Source organism: Schistocerca piceifrons, chromosome 4 (assembly GCF_021461385.2).
Source record: "Schistocerca piceifrons isolate TAMUIC-IGC-003096 chromosome 4, iqSchPice1.1, whole genome shotgun sequence".
In the NCBI taxonomy this organism is placed as follows: Eukaryota; Metazoa; Arthropoda; class Insecta; order Orthoptera; family Acrididae; genus Schistocerca; species Schistocerca piceifrons.
In genome coordinates, this window is record NC_060141.1 from 385,868,262 (window position 1) to 385,884,539 (window position 16,278).

A 16,278-nucleotide genomic window follows, 5' to 3' on the forward strand; every position below is an offset into this window, starting at 1 on the left:
GACGTTAAAGTAACCTCTGACATGCCACAGGGGAGTGTTATGGGACCATTGCTTTTCACAATATATATAAATGACCTAGTAGATAGTGTCGGAAGTTCCATGCGGCTTTTCGCGGATGATGCTGTAGTATACAGAGAAGTTGCAGCATTAGAAAATTGTAGCGAAATGCAGGAAGATCTGCAGCGGATAGGCACTTGGTGCAGGGAGTGGCAACTGACCCTTAACATAGACAAATGTAATGTATTGCGAATACATAGAAAGAAGGATCCTTTATTGTATGATTATATGATAGCGGAACAAACACTGGTAGCAGTTACTTCTGTAAAATATCTGGGAGTATGCGTGCGGAACGATTTGAAGTGGAATGATCATATAAAATTAATTGTTGGTAAGGCGGGTACCAGGTTGAGATTCATTGGGAGAGTCCTTAGAAAATGTAGTCCATCAACAAAGGAGGTGGCTTACAAAACACTCGTTCGACCTATACTTGAGTATTGCTCATCAGTGTGGGATCCGTACCAGATCGGTCTGACGGAGAAGATAGAGAAGATCCAAAGAAGAGCGGCGCGTTTCGTCACAGGGTTATTTGGTAACCGTGATAGTATTACGGAGATGTTTAATAAACTCAAGTGGCAGACTCTGCAAGAGAGGCGCTCTGCATCGCGGTGTAGCTTGCTCGCCAGGTTTCGAGAGGGTGCGTTTCTGGATGAGGTATCGAATATATTGCTTCCCCCTACTTATACCTCCCGAGGAGATCACGAATGTAAAATTAGAGAGATTAGAGCGCGCACGGAGGCTTTCAGACAGTCGTTCTTCCCGCGAACCATACGCGACTGGAACAGGAAAGGGAGGTAATGACAGTGGCACGTAAAGTGCCCTCCGCCACACATCGTTGGGTGGCTTGCGGAGTATAAATGTAGATGTAGATGTAGATATCTAGTGTCGAAACTAGTTGTTTAAGTTTTGTTGTTGTTGTCATTATCGTAACCGTAATGGTAGAAAGAAGAAATTGAAACTCATTGTGACAAGCACATCCCTCAAAGACCGAATTCTGTGTCCCGTTTAAACTCATTCACTTACTGATAGTGTACCTTTCAATGCATACGTTGATTGTTAGTACACAAGACACTCTTCATTGGCCAAACTTATCTACCCCTTGTTCCTTCCCCTTTGCCCTATATGGGCGGTTGAGGGGGTGGGAACGATGTCTGCGGTTCAAACAGCCCATCCTTCGGCTAATAGGTCTAAAATACATATAGTCGTAACATTGTAATTAAAAGGCGAAACATTTACGAATGTTTTAAGATAATTTTTTTGGCAATTGAAGGTACTGGCGCCGGCCGAAGTGGCCGTGCGGTTCTAGGCGCAGCAGTCTGGAACCGCGAGACCGCTACGGTCGCAGGTTCGAATCCTGCTTCGGGCATGGATGTGTGTGATGTCCTTAGGTTAGTTAGGTTTAACTAGTTCTAAGTTCTAGGGGACTAATGACCTCAGAAGTTAAGTCCCATAGTGGTCAGAGCCATTTGAACCATTTGAAGGTACTGGCGCAGTAACCAGATATGTCGACTTTTGGCCGAAAATGAGGTTTTACTACCATTGCACAGTTTTAAAACTGCTCTATCGTTTGGTATAGGAACTTGCTCATGGGTCCCGTTCGGAATAACGCAAAGAATGAGCTTGGGGACGTCAGGTATCTGGAGCAAGAACGAGACATTTTCGGCATTTGCGAAGTAATTGCACAAAACAGTAGTCACATAACGGCATGTGATCGAGTAGTACATAATCAAGGTATTTCTGCAGTGACATCACTGTGTGCAGAACGTGATGCTTAAACAAAAGGTATTTACCTCTTTTGTTTAAATGGCTCTGAGCACTATGGGACTTAACATCTGAGGTCATCAGTCGCCTAGACTTAGAACTACTTAAACCTAACTAATCTAAGGACAGCACACACAACCGTGCCCGAGGCAGAATTCGAACCTGCGCCCGTAGCAGCAGCGCGGTTCCGGACTGAAGCGCCTAGAACCACTCGGCCACAACGGCCGACCCTCTTTTGTTGAGTTGATATAACCTAGCAACTTATAAGCAATTTCCAGCTCAGGTAAAAGTTATTTCTAGCTATATGGTGAGACATGAGAAGAAAGGATCAAGGGAAATGATAAATTGTCTGCACGATTTCATGAACTTGACAAAAACGTGGAACATTTGCATATAATTACAAACAACTGCAGTGGCCAAAACAAAAAGCATAGCATGGTGCAGTATACTTACATAAAAATCTTCAAAGCATCTTTCAAGATAAATAACTCGTGCATTTCCTGACCCCGATCACAGCTTTTTACTCTGTGACCCCAGCACTGGTTTGGATGAAAAGGAAAGCATAATGGATTTATTAAAATTCCACTGACGTTTATTAGGGTATCCTTTTGTTTGTAATTAGCAGAATCGTCTTAATATTCAGTAACCTGTAAAGTGCTAATATTTGCTGTTTCTTTATTTATTTGTTTATTCATTTCACAGCATATTCATAGAAAACATTGTTGGGTGCAAGAGAAAGATAAGTCCATTTTTTAGAAAAATTCAATAAATACCATAATAAATATTTGTTTAATCATGTAATAAGGTATTGCAATGTCTTATTGGCCTAAATAAAGGTTAGGATAAGAAACGACCGATTAAAATCTTTTTCCCAGTTTGTGGACAGTTTGTCGTATTAACTAGAAATTTATAAACGTGACTTGTTCGTCAACTGGCCGGCCTTGGTGGCCGAGCGGTTATAGGCGCTACAGTCCTGAACCGCCGCTACGGTTGCAGGTTCGAATCCTGCCTCGGGCATGGATGTGTGTGATGTCCTTAGGTTAATTAGGTTTAAGTAGTTCTGAGTGCTAGGGGACTGATGACCTCAGCAATTAAGTCCCAAAGTGCTCAGAGCCAAATTGCTCGTTAACTTGGTTTGTTTTCAATTAATAACAAAATATTCAAGATAAAAAAATGAGGGTGGATCTCGTTGTCTGGGGGAGGGAAAAGGTTGAAGTTTCGTTGAGACTGAATGTGAGGAATCTGTAGGTTTAAGGTTGAATGCAATGTGTCGGTTTAGGTATCGGAAGTTAGAGGGGAGGCAATATGGTTGTTGGAATCGAGCTTGCGGGTAGTGTAGAATCTACGGAGGTATTCAGTATGTGAGTAAGGAGAGGTGGGAATCTGATGAGATGTACTTTCACTATAAGACAGCTGGTTTTTTTTAAAAGTCCGACTGGTCGCGAAATGGAAACCACTGTCAAAATCAAAAATGTTTTATTTGCAACATTTAGCTACACCTTCCAGCTACTTCTCTACGTAGTCACTGCTCCGACTTAGTCATTTGCCGTAGCGTGGTACCACCTTTCTAACACCCTCGTCATGGAAGGCAGCCGCCTGTGCTTCGCACCAATTCTCTACGCTGGTCTGCAGTTCTTTGTCTGTGCCAAAATACTGTTCTCATAGCCAGCGGTTCATGAGTGCAAAGAGATGAAAATCAGATGGATCCATGTCCGCGTTGTATCGTTCAAATGGCTCTGAGAACTATGGGACTTAACATTTGAGGTCATCAGTCCCCTAGAACTTCAAACTACTTAAACCTAACTAACCTAAGGACATCATACACATCCATGCCCGAGGCAGGATTCGAACCTGCGATCGTAGCGATCGCGCGGTTCCGGACTGTAGCGCCTAGAACCGCTCGGCCACACCGGCCGGCTGATTATATGGTGTATGATGAAATATTCCCCATTGAAAAACCTGCAGAAGAGTCTTTGTTCCAGCTGCAGTGTCGTAAAAAGAAGGGTAGTGCCCGATGACGACATTCCTTTTCGCTTGTTCTAAATTGCCCTTGGTAGACAATTTTCTGTAATCGCCTGATCCATTCGTTGAGCAGGTTCGTCGGTTGACACTCGCTTTCTTTTGTGTCCGCCAGGAAGGTTTAAGACCCAAGGGACACAAGCCACCACTTGGGGTCGGCAAGCTGAGAGGGAGCCCCAGAGGTGCAACAAATGCAAGATTTCTATAGAAGTATCACAGTAGCGGCCGTTTGGGGCGCCGAGCTGGGGACAGAGACTCCCAGCTAAAAGATTTACATACAGTGCTTATCACAATCAGTAGCAAACAGGTGAAAGTGTTCGAGGGAAAAGAGGAGAAGGGGGTGGAGCTACAAATGATATGTCAAGGGGGTGGGGCGACAAACGATATGTCGCGTAAGTGAAAAAATGTTCTTGACCCGCCTGTTGAGCGCCTGCATCACGCATCTACACGTTATGATTGAAAGTTCTTGCATTCGGGGGGACGATGGCTCAAACCCGCGTGCGGCCATCCAGATTTAGGTTTTCCATGATTTCCCTAAATCGCTCAAGGCAAATGGCGGGGTGGTTGCTCCGAAAGAACGCGGCCGATTTTTTTCCACATCGTTGACAAAATCCGAGCTTGTGCTCCATCTCAAATGAACTCGATGTCGACGGGACGTTAAACACAGTCTTCCTTTGGAAGCTCTTGCACCATTGCCGCATTTTGCAATCACGCATGACAGCTATGTTATGTGGGATGCATGAAATCAGGCGGAACCTCTCATCGTGGAGAACTTGACAGGAGATTCTATGCCTCTGTACAATCAGAACTATAAACATTGTGACGTGACACAATCGACGGGCTTACTAGAGGCACTGCGCAACTCATCTGCTCAAACCTTCATTGGATTATCCTGCGGTTTGATTTCGTGAGCGATTGGACCTAGGGAGAAAAAAAAGCTCTCGTCTGTAAATGATATTCAAATACAAGGAGCGTAGTTACTCCCCCACATTATTATTAATATTTTGTGTCGCAGTTAGCAACTGACAGAAGGCTGCAGGTGAGGTGAGGTGTGCTGTGCCTTGTTCGCAGTTTATGGAGCTGGAGCCAGTGGCTGAGGAGGACGAGCCCCAGTCACTGCCGCAGCAGCAACAGCAGCAGCATCAGCCGGAGGAAGAAGCAGCCGCCGCTCCCGACAAGCTGTGCTGGCCGCGCCTCGGACCACAGGTCAGCCGAGTCTGCCACCTATGCATGCGTTACACTGTGCGAGAGTCATATATTAAACATCATTCAGAAATGGGTCAGCTCTAAGCTTGTAGATTCCATTCAATGCTTGTAGTTTCTGTCATTGGGTCGTAGGCAATAGTTGGCGTTGGCTACAACAACAACAGTATCAGATCCTGAGAAAGCATTCTGTTTACAGAAATTTGTGTCACCATATGTTATGAAGGCCGACGGCCTTGCCATGATGGTAACTCCGATTCCCATTCGATCACCGAAGTTAAACACTGTCGGGCTTGGCTAGAAATCGATGGGTGACCGTCTGGGTGTCCCGAGCGTTGTTAGCAGGCAGGTTCCACTCAGCATTTGTGTGGCCAACTGAGGAGCTCCTTGACTGAAAAGTAACGGCTTCGGTCACGAAAGCTGACAGTGGCCAGGAGAACAGTGTTTTGATTACATGCCGTTCAATAACAGCATCCAGTGACGCTTATCGGTGAGGATGACGCGACGGTCGGTCGGTGACATTTCGCCTTCCGTGACCTTTTCGGACGGAGGAGAAGGAGGAGGAGCATATGTTATGAATACGCTCACCACTAGGTTAGGATGAAATACTATAAGAAGCCTCTAACCAAAGATTTGTTGTAAGAAATTCATACCTACAAATAGCCTTTATATGGGCACAAACGTGAACCTCCAGAGTGGCAGCTCTCAGCTTCCACATATACTGGAGTGCTAGTTGGTGCTATGTTGTTCTACAAAACATTACTAGCCCCCTATGTAAATACACTACTGGCCATTAAAATTGCTACACCACGAAGATGACGTGCTACAGACGCGAAATATAACCGACAGGAAGAGGATGCTGTGATATGCAAATGATTAGCTTTTCAGAGCATTCACACAAGGTTGGTGCCGGTGGCGACACCTACAACGTGCTGACATGAGAAAAGTTTCCAACCGATTTATCATACACAAACAGCAATTGACCGGCGTTGCCTGGTGAAACGTTGTTGTGATGCCTCGTGTGAGGAGGAGAAATGCGTACCATCACGTTTCCGACTTTGATAAAGGTCGGATTGTAGCCTATCGCGATTGCGGTTTACCGTATCGCGACATCGCTGCTCGCGTCGGTCAAGATCCAATGACTGTTAGCAGAATAAGGAAACGGTGGGTTCAGGAGGGTGATACGGAACGCCGTACTGGATCCCAAATGGTTCAAATGGCTTTGAGCACTATGGGACTTAACATCTTAGGTCATCAGTCCCCTAGAACTTAGAACTACTTAAACCTAACTAACCTAAGGACATCACACACATCCATGCCCGAGGCAGGATTCGAACCTGCGACCGTAGCGGCCGCGCGGTTCCAGACTGTAGCGCGTAGAACCGCATGGCCACACCGGCCGGCACTGGATCCCAACGGCCTCGTATCACTAGCAGTCGAGATGACAGGGGTCTTATCCACATGGCTGTAACGGATCGTGCAGCCACGTCTCGATCCCTGAGTCAACAGATGGGGACATTTTCAAGACAATAACCATCTGCATGAACAGTTCGACGACGTTTGCAGCAGCATGGACTATCAGGTCGGAGACCATGGCTGCGGTTACCCTTGACGCTGCATCACAGACAGGAGCGCCTGCGATGGTGTACTCAACGACGAACCTGGGTACACGAATGGCAAAACGTTATTTTTTCTGATGAATCCAGGTTCTGTTTACAGCATCATGATGGTCGCATCAGTGTTTGGCGACATCGCGGTGACAGCACATTGGAAGCGTGTATTCGTCATCGCCATACTGGAGTATCGCCCGGCGTGATGGTATGGGGTGTCATTGGTTACACGTCTCGGTCACCTCTTGTATTCACTGACGTCACTTTGAACAGTGGACGTTACATTTCAGATGTGTTACGACCCGTGGCTCTACCCTTCATTCGATCCCTGCGAAACCCTACATTTCAGCAGGATAATGCACGACCGCATGTTGCAAGTCCTGTTCGGGCTTTTCTGGATACAGGAAATGTTCGACTGCTGCCCTGGCCAGCACATTCTCCAGATCTCTCACCAATTGAAAACGTCTGGTCAATGGTGGCCGAGCAACTGGCTCGTCACAATACGCCAGTCACTACTCTTGATGAACTGTGGTATCGTGTTGAAGCTGCATGGGCAGCTGTACCTGTACATGCCATCCAAGCTCTGTTTGACTCAATGCCCCGGCGTATCAAGGACGTTATTACGGTTGTTCTGGGTACTGATTTCTCAGGATCTATGCACCCAAATTACTTGAAAATGTAATCACATCTCAGTTCTAGTATAATATATTTGTCCAATGAATATCCGTTTATCATCTGCATTTCTTCTTGATTTAGCAACTTTAATGGCCAGTAGTGTATGTCTTCTTCCAAGGATTTCCATTTAAGTTCTCCGAACATTTCTGTTACATTTTCGTATGGGCTAAATCGACCTTTTGTAAAAAAAAAAAAAAAAACAAGGACAAATCACTTAAAAGTATGCAGAACCTTGAAGGTGATAGAACTTAGGTGGCTATCAAACAGCTGAGAATAACCATCAATCAAAGAAATAGAGTACACAAATCTACAGTACCTAGCAGAAAATCCCTAAATGAACGCCAAGTAATCATATTAAGGGAGTAAATGATGACATTAGTTTGAAATTTTGCAACAGTACTTCAGTGAGTTAGGGCTACTCTAAACAGTGAGGTATGTGGGCACACCCAGCAGTCGAGGAGGGAAGCAGTGGGTTGGGGCACTGATCCCACCCAATTCAGAAAAGATAGCTCTTTGAAGAAAGACAGTACATGTTATGGATACCGACTAGTAGCAAGTGTACCGAAAATCACTTGTGAAATCTCAAATCTATTTCGCCATTCATAACGAAACTATCATGAGTTGCCCCACCCACTTCCCACACACTCCATCTCATATACTGGGTAAGCTCTGTCGAGTCAAAGTTACCATAATTACATAATGCTGATGGCGTAAATAAACTTGATTTAGCCATTCCAGATACATTTGGTAGGAAAGACTTTCACTGTTAAAATTTGCCTGATAAGAAAAGAGGAGACGGAGATTTCCTACTTTTGGTGTCTACTTTGTCTGCCAAGAAGTATGGTTAGTTCTCGCACGTCCTAATGATTTGTAATCAAAATTTTCGTTAAAAAATAGTTACTTTATCGACTTTCTGTGTGCAAATGTAATATTTAGTGCCTTTATGATTGTGGTTTGGTTTAGAATATGTGGATTGTGTGCACCAAAACTCATTGTGACCGGAAGTGTGCCTATATTTACCACATTTTGTGACAGATAGACTGTGCGCCGGTGCACAATTTCTGTCTTTTTATTTCTCTAATCGTTCATAAGAACACGAAAAAGAATACTGCATTTAAGATGCAGTGATTAAAATCTTCCACTGTATGTAAATTACGCATTTGAGTACCATTCTTTAAGGCCTGAGAAATCAATAGAATGAAAGTAACATTTGTCCGAATATTGTTGTGTTTGTATTGCAGGTGAATGAAGATGGTGCCGGCGACAATAGCGAGGAGCGTGTACAACGATTAGAGGACGAAGTAGCTGAGTTGCGTGAGCTGAATGAGCTCCTAGAGTTTCGTTTACTAGAGATGGAACACTCTGATACGGTATGTACATCATATATTGACCTCAAAAATGCCTTAATTTAAGAAAGCATTAAAAATTTAAAACATGTTTGTCACTGCAACCACATTTTAATGTGTTAATTAAGGTATTCCAAGTTCTCAGAAAATTTGAATTTGCAGCCACTATGGTTTGCTTTATATAATTTTGAACTTATTTCGACTGAAAAGTAGTGTCGTGAATTATCCAATACCATGCATAAATGGTTTTTCAAAAATGGAAATATTTATCAGATCACACATGACCCATAGACGTCGGTGTACATAAAGTTACAGACTGTGAAAGTGTAGAGGCCACCATATAGTTTGGCCACGATAACTTGTCGATTTCGCTAGTGCTGCCAGGTGCAGAGGAAATCGGCACTACCTGAAGATATTAATTTGTCTCCGAGCGTCAAGCTGGGCCTAGATGCGGATTCTTACGAAAGGCTTGCGTCCATTAGCAAATAAGTTCTGTAAGCAGTTGCTGGGATGTTTACATTAGAACAGAAATTTACTCTAATTTAGTTCAAGTCATTGGGCAAGTTTTCTTCAGGAACTCGCCGCAAGCACTTGTTACAGCAGTGGAGTTACTCTAAAAAGCCAGAGCAGTCGCCACAGTTGTTGCATTATTATTAGTGAATAAAAATCGTGACGAAACACAAAAATAAAAAATTGAAAAAAATTAGAGGAGTACACATCGATGTTACCAAGAAACACTATTCGATTAACTAAAATCAGAGGACTTTACTTAGATTAAAAATTTAGAGGGTGTCGTACGCAAATTTAGAACATCTCTTGTCTACTGTATAGTCAAGTATGTGATAGCAGGAAACAAAAATGCGGCGCGGTATCTCACCAAGAGACTGCTTTTTTAATTACTCTTCGATTTTTGGGAGCAGTATTTACTACTTTTATCACAAATGTAATGCATTTATGCTTACAATAACATTAAAAAATTAGCTAAAATTTAAAGACGTCTGTACTGCCCTTCTGCTTTCCCTTCTGGTGAAACAAATTGGTTGGTAAAATCATTTCGCAGTTCCTTGACTGGTGATGCTAACTGTGTGTGTTTAAAGGTTCGAACGGTACATGTGTTTCGGCCCCCCTGTCTTTGTACCGTTCTCCTTTTCGACAATGATACTTTGGCTTCAAATGGTTCAAATGGCTCTGAGCACTATGGGACTCAACTGCTGTGGTCATCAGTCCCCTAGAACTTAGAACTACTTAAACCTAACTAACCTAAGGACATCACACACATCCATGCCCGAGGCAGGATTCGAACCTGCGACCGTAGCAGTCGCACGATTCCAGACTGCGCGCCTAGAACCGCGAGACCACCGCGGCCGGCAATGATACTTTCGCATCGGTAATGAATACCCACATCTTCTACAAGTTTGAGAAGTACTTCCACGAGAAGACAAATTGGAAATTGGGCAAGTACATTCAGCAAGACGCAAGAAACTAGAACTAATTTTCACTCAGCAGCGGACAGTGCGTTGATTTCAAACTTCCTGACAAATTAAAACTGTGTGCCGGACCGGTACTTCAACCTGGGAACCCGATGTGGCACGCAGTTTTAATCTGTTAGGAAGTTTCATGCAGGAAACTGATTTCACTAACTTGCGAACTTCTTGAATTTGACGAACCTAACAGACGTTGAGGGGGGGGGGGGGGAGAGGCTGGTGCAGATGTGGTGGTTCCTAATATCCCACACAATTTTGTGATTGTATAGATAACGCGGTATACCACAGCAAGAAGTTCGACAGAATATCAAATAAATATGATTTCAGGATAACAATCTCACAGTGTTTACAAGGCGGGCAAATAAACAGTTATCTTTAGTGAACATCATTTTGACAGTTCTTTCAAGCACAGTTAATTACACGTTGTGAACATTACTGCTGTGTTGCGTTTAGTAAATGCAATGTGCGAGCAGTTTCCAAAAATAAGTTTTTTTTTTTTATTTCCGATTCATAGTGTCGGATGTTGCACATTCATCTACTTTCATTTTTCATTGTTTTCGATACATAAGTTATAAAAGTGTTCAAATGTGTGTGAAATCTTATGGGACTTAACTGCTAAGGTCATCAGTCCCTAAGCTTACACACTACTTAACCTAAATTATCCTAAGGACAAACACACACCCATGCCCGAGGGAGGACTCGAACCTCCGCCGAGACCAGCCGCACAGGCCATGACTGCAACGCCGCAGACCACTCGGCTAATCCCGCGCGGCCATAAATTATAGATAAAACTCTCGACCATAAATATGTCAACAAATTAGGAGGTCTCCGATCCGACGGAAGTGTTACGCGGGCAATATTTTCGCGAGTGCCGCCTCCGGTTTTGTATTAACCGCAAAACACGTATGGTAGTGCAGGCGCTGCTACAAGCAGTTGACGCCGACTTCCCCTCACTGCTGCTGTCCCCTCAGCAGCCTAATGCGGGGGCACGGCCATTCCCGACAGCCACCACGCCAATCATCAACTTGTCATGGACAAACAGTAGATATACATGACTCTCTGGGCGTAGAGTTTTCCGACTGAAACTAAGTGAACGACCTTCCACTGCAATGAAGGACAGTGAAAGCTGCAGACATAGGTGGGTTTACCTGTAACCCCTATGCGGGGCAGTTCCAAGAAATATATGAACATTTTTAATGCTGTCTTCTTGGACTCTGAAAAACTTGCATATCAAATACAATCAGTTTGGGGAATATTTGTTCACTAGACACAGAATGTAGCTTAAATATGAATAAGTCCCAAAGTGCCACTGCTGCCAAGTGTGCTCATTACGCCTCTCTTTCAACATTGTACATTGCTGTGTGAAAGTTCCTGGAAGATTAAAACTGAGTGCTGGATCAGGACTCGAACCTGGGAAACTTTGCTGGCTGAGCTATCCAAGCACAGCTCACAACCCACTCTCATAACTTCACTTCCACGAGTACTGACCAATGTAAAGCTGTTAAGGTCAGTCATACGTTGTACTTGGAAACGTCAAATGGTTCAAATGGCTCTGAGCACTATGGGACTTATTGGAAACGTCAATCAGTACAGCAGTCGCCTGTGATAGGTAATAGTCCAAGGTTCGAGTCCTAGTCCGGCACACAATTTTAATCTGCAAGGAAATTTCAAATCAGAACACACTCCATTGCTGAGTGAAACTTCATTCTTTTCATATGTGATTTGGAGCACATGCTTGGCTAGTGTTGGATGTTTAGGATTTGTGCTTTCCACTTAACATGCAGACATGACTGTATGTTGTACACCTAGGAATTAAAATCCTGAAATTTACCAAAAACTGCTCTGACGTTAGTAAGTTAATAATGTCAGGATAATAAATATTTATACATTTTATGGCATTTACACTGTAGGTGACATTTCTAATTATTTGGATGTGATCTGTCAGGGAAGAGAGATGTAAGAAACAATGAAGCAGGAGAGCTTCCTTCCTCTTTGTCCAGTAAAACTGACTTGTTGCACGTCATAGCAACGGATCACAGTTATGACACATGGAACAAGCAAATAACGTAAAATTGGAATTAAATTTTCGCTCTGCAGTGGAATGTGTGCTGATATGAAAGTTCCTGGCAGATTAAAACTGCATGCCAGACTGATACTCAAACTCAGTATGTTTGCCTTTCATGGGTAAGTGGAAGGTAGGAGATGAGGTACTGGTGGAGGTAAAGCTGTGATGATGGCTCATCAGTCATGCTTGGGTAGCTCCGTCGGCAGTGTGTTTGGCTGTATACTCTACTGTAGAGTGAAAATTTCATTCTGGAAACATCTCCCAGGCTGTGGCTAAGCCATGTGTTCATAATATCCTTTCTTCCAGGGTTGCTATTCTTGCAAATTTTGCAGGTGAGCTTTTTCGAAGTTTGGAAGGTGGATACAATGTACTGGCAGAAGCGAAGCTGTGAGGATGAGTCGTGACTCATGCTCGAGTAGCTCAGTTAGTGGAACACTTGCCAGTGAAAGGCAAAGGTCTCAGGTTCAAGTGTCAGCTGCTTTCACACGTGGCCCGGCCCCTAATGGAGTAGGATAAACCTGTGACAGGACTGGAAGAGGAAATGCTGGCTGTGTGAACTGGGATCTTGCACCTGAGTTTTTCACAGGGATATGATCCTTGTAGCAAGGGTCTGGGACTGGGAGTGGCACAGGGATGGACTAGGATGTTTTGGAGGTTGGGTGGGCAATGGAACACCACTTTAGGAGAGTGGGAAGTATCGTGGGCAGGGTGTCTCTTGTTTCAGGCAATGAAGATAGGTAATCGAAGTCGTGGCAAAGGATGTGGTTCAGTTGTTCTAGTCCAGGGAGGTACATGGTGACGAAACAGACACTCCTTTGTGGCCGTACAGAAAATTCCACATGTTATTTACCAGCTCTGCTGAAATTATTGTGCAGCTTGTTATATTGGTATGGCTAACAGCCACGAATACGAATGGCCACCACCAAACTGTGGCCAAGAGCAAAGTAGACCAACTTGTGGCACAACATGCAATTGAATGTAACATGCTTGATTTCAGTGGCTGCTTCACTTCCTGAGCCATCTGGATAGTATCCTCCAACACCAGCTTCTCTGAATCATGCAGATAGGAGTTATCCTTACAACACATTCTCTGCTCCTGTAGTTATCCCAGCCTCAACTACAGTGATATACTGTCCCCACTCTCTCCACCCAACAGTTACCACCCCTCTGTTCTATCATCTCCTCCCCATTTTTGCCTCCCACCCTTTTGGTTTTTTTACTGCCCTCTGCCAACACATACACCCATCTTTGCTCACTCCTCTCCTTATTCACGCCTTTTTTCCCCATCTTCCTGCACCACAACCTCAAGATGCTGTGCCTGTTGACATTCTAGTCCTTGACACACCGCCAGACAGCATTCATGTCTCTTCCCTACCTATACACTACTATCCCTCCTACTTCTTCGCCCTTACCCGATTGCTGCTTGTGTCCCATGTCATGGCTGCATTCCAGTCTGAGATGCTGGAGTTGGCGGTCATGCGTGTGTGAGATGTGCTTGCTTGTGTGTATGAATGGTGTGTGTTTTTCTTCTACTGATGAAGGCTGTGACTGAAAGCTTTCCATAAGGGTCTTCTAATTGTGCTTGTCGGGAACTTAAAAATTTCTTATCCGTAGATATGTACTCTCATGAAACAAAAATAATGAAAAAGTAGAATCTAGGTTACTGGATAGCAACTCAAATGCAGAGTTTCTATTCTGTAAAGTTACAATCTTTAAACTATATGTTGGATGGACTGCTAATGACTGCTGATGATGTTGCAGGGTGGGTCCCATCGCTGCTGCTGTGGTCCTGTGTGCATGCGGTCACAAACAGACAATACGCTTGTAAGTGCATCTAGAATTTGTAAGTAGTACTTATGGCACTGTCGTGCATTTGGAAGAAATATAACATCATATATCTGAAACTAGTTGAAGATTAACAGGATTTTGCTTATGATTGAAACAGGAAGTAGGTAGCATTTCCTAAACCGAGCAGTACCCTCAAAACATGACTTAGATGAATAAAATGTCATATTGGTGTGGGTTTATGTTTTTAATAAAATTTACTGTCTAACCTATAAGGTCAGAGACATTACACAGCAACAATTCTGTTACAGAGAGTTGAGTGTCATACTTGCTCCCAATGATAAATATATCTTTGAGTTTATTTTCATGTAGTTGTAGGTGTCATTGTGACAATGACTTAATCAAAAACCAATTTTTTTAACTGCTGAGAATAAGTGAAAGGTTTTTAACCATGGTTAATTAATTCACAGCATTTGGATTAATTGAAATGGTTCAAAGTTACATGCTGTTGACTCAATGCAGAAATTATGAAGTTGGTTTTTTGTGTGTTTGATGGTGTGGTTTTGTATAGCTAATTAAGGTGGTTTATGTTAGTATGTATACCACTTTAGCCGTACATCTGCAACTTTTAAAGTCTGTAGTAGCATCTGCTGAGGTAGAGTTCCAACATTGTAAGGAGTGTCTAAAGAAAACTGCTCCACAGTGCTGAACATTAAATCAGTTGTGGATCTTCCTACAATCATTCATAGTTGTATAATTAATATCTTGGTATAATATGTAAGATACGGAAAGGCAACCACTCATTTATAGTGGACTGCTGTGCAGCACATAGAAACATGCAACAGAAAACAGCATTCACACTAGCTTTTGAGCTCTTGATCTTTCTCTAGCAAAAGTACACACATCCACATACACAACCATACAGAAACCTCCTGCAGCCATGACCAAAACTTAAATGTTGCACTGGAGGTGTAAGTCCTTTTCTAAGCTATACTCTTGGATGCCTACAACAGTGTTGCAGTATAGTCTACTTGCAGAGTATGACAAACACATTGTCTGAAATCCATATCTCTGCAAATTTAGGACTAAGAGACCTGCGAGGAAAAGTATACCGACAAATGTGCAACAGATATTATTTTTCAATTTCCTTTGTAAGTGTATCATAAACATAATGTACAATATTATGAATGTGCTCAAACTAAGTTTATAGTTAATTATTCATGAGGAAAAGTATTTATACATTCAGATCAATGTTACAGGACAAAGCTGTGCCCGGCAGCCGCATTGTGGCAACCGTGCTGCCCTTCACGGCCGAGCAGAGGTCGCCACCACCCGTGCGCCCTAAGCTTAGTGACAGCAGCCATGAGAGCGGCATCTTCGATTCTGACGACCACGATGATGAAGACCGACTTAGCGACGAAGTTGAAATAAACGACCAAGATGATGACCGTGGAGATGACGATGACATAGATACTGATGACGGCTTTGATACTGGCTCTTCTCCTCGTGCTTCACCACACCGCCGCCTCTCCCGCAACAAACACAACTACCACAGATGCCAGGTATAGAAATACATTTCATAAAAGTTGTAGGAAAAGTTCCACATTTTCAATTAGTTTTTTTTTTTCATTGTTGGCTTATATGTAATATTAAGTTATGTAACATGAACTTTATGTTGACCTGTAGATCCTGAGAGTTACATTTTTGTTCTTAATGGTGATGTAAGACCACAACCCTTACCCAAAATAATGTCGTTATAGCCACAATTTCCAATTTTTAAAACTCTACTATTTGACCAGTGTCATAGGTAGTTTAGTTAGTCTTACATTAGTTGATGAAGAAATTGATGTCGCAATAAATAAACATGTATTGCTCAGAAGTTGGTAAATGTCACCAGTTAAAAAAGCTTCATTATTTACGCATTTTCAGTATGCTTTTCATATCTAACCCCATAACTCAATGAGAATTTAATGCACTTCTGTTTTGAAATTATCATCATTGCATAATTTAACTGTCATCTCAGCAAAATCTTCAAGGATAAGTCTGACTATTTTGCACTGAAATTTCGAGAAAGGCTGTGCATAATGTCACAGGCATGATTCACCACATGTATTCTGGAGAACAATATACAGTTATTAAACTTTTAGGGTAAGATGTCATACATTTGTTTCATTATGGTGTCCACATCTTAAAGGCTTGAAATTTCTTGGTATAAGAATGTCCAAAGTTAAGTTTACACTTAGCTGTTCTTGCTGATGGTAGCTTGTACCTAC

At 43.0% G+C, this 16,278-nt stretch overlaps 1 protein-coding gene across 1 annotated transcript in view; it reads left to right on the forward strand.

Moving 5' to 3' along the window:
- The window catches only part of LOC124795142 (centlein-like), a 551,801-nt gene that overhangs the window by 485,957 nt on the left and 49,566 nt on the right, over positions 1-16,278 (forward strand). Inside the window, exons 4-7 of the mRNA XM_047259020.1 lie at positions 4,909-5,043; positions 8,567-8,695; positions 13,982-14,044; positions 15,265-15,567. Coding sequence (XP_047114976.1) covers positions 4,909-5,043; positions 8,567-8,695; positions 13,982-14,044; positions 15,265-15,567 — 630 coding nt within the window. The remainder of the gene's footprint in view (positions 1-4,908; positions 5,044-8,566; positions 8,696-13,981; positions 14,045-15,264; positions 15,568-16,278) is intronic.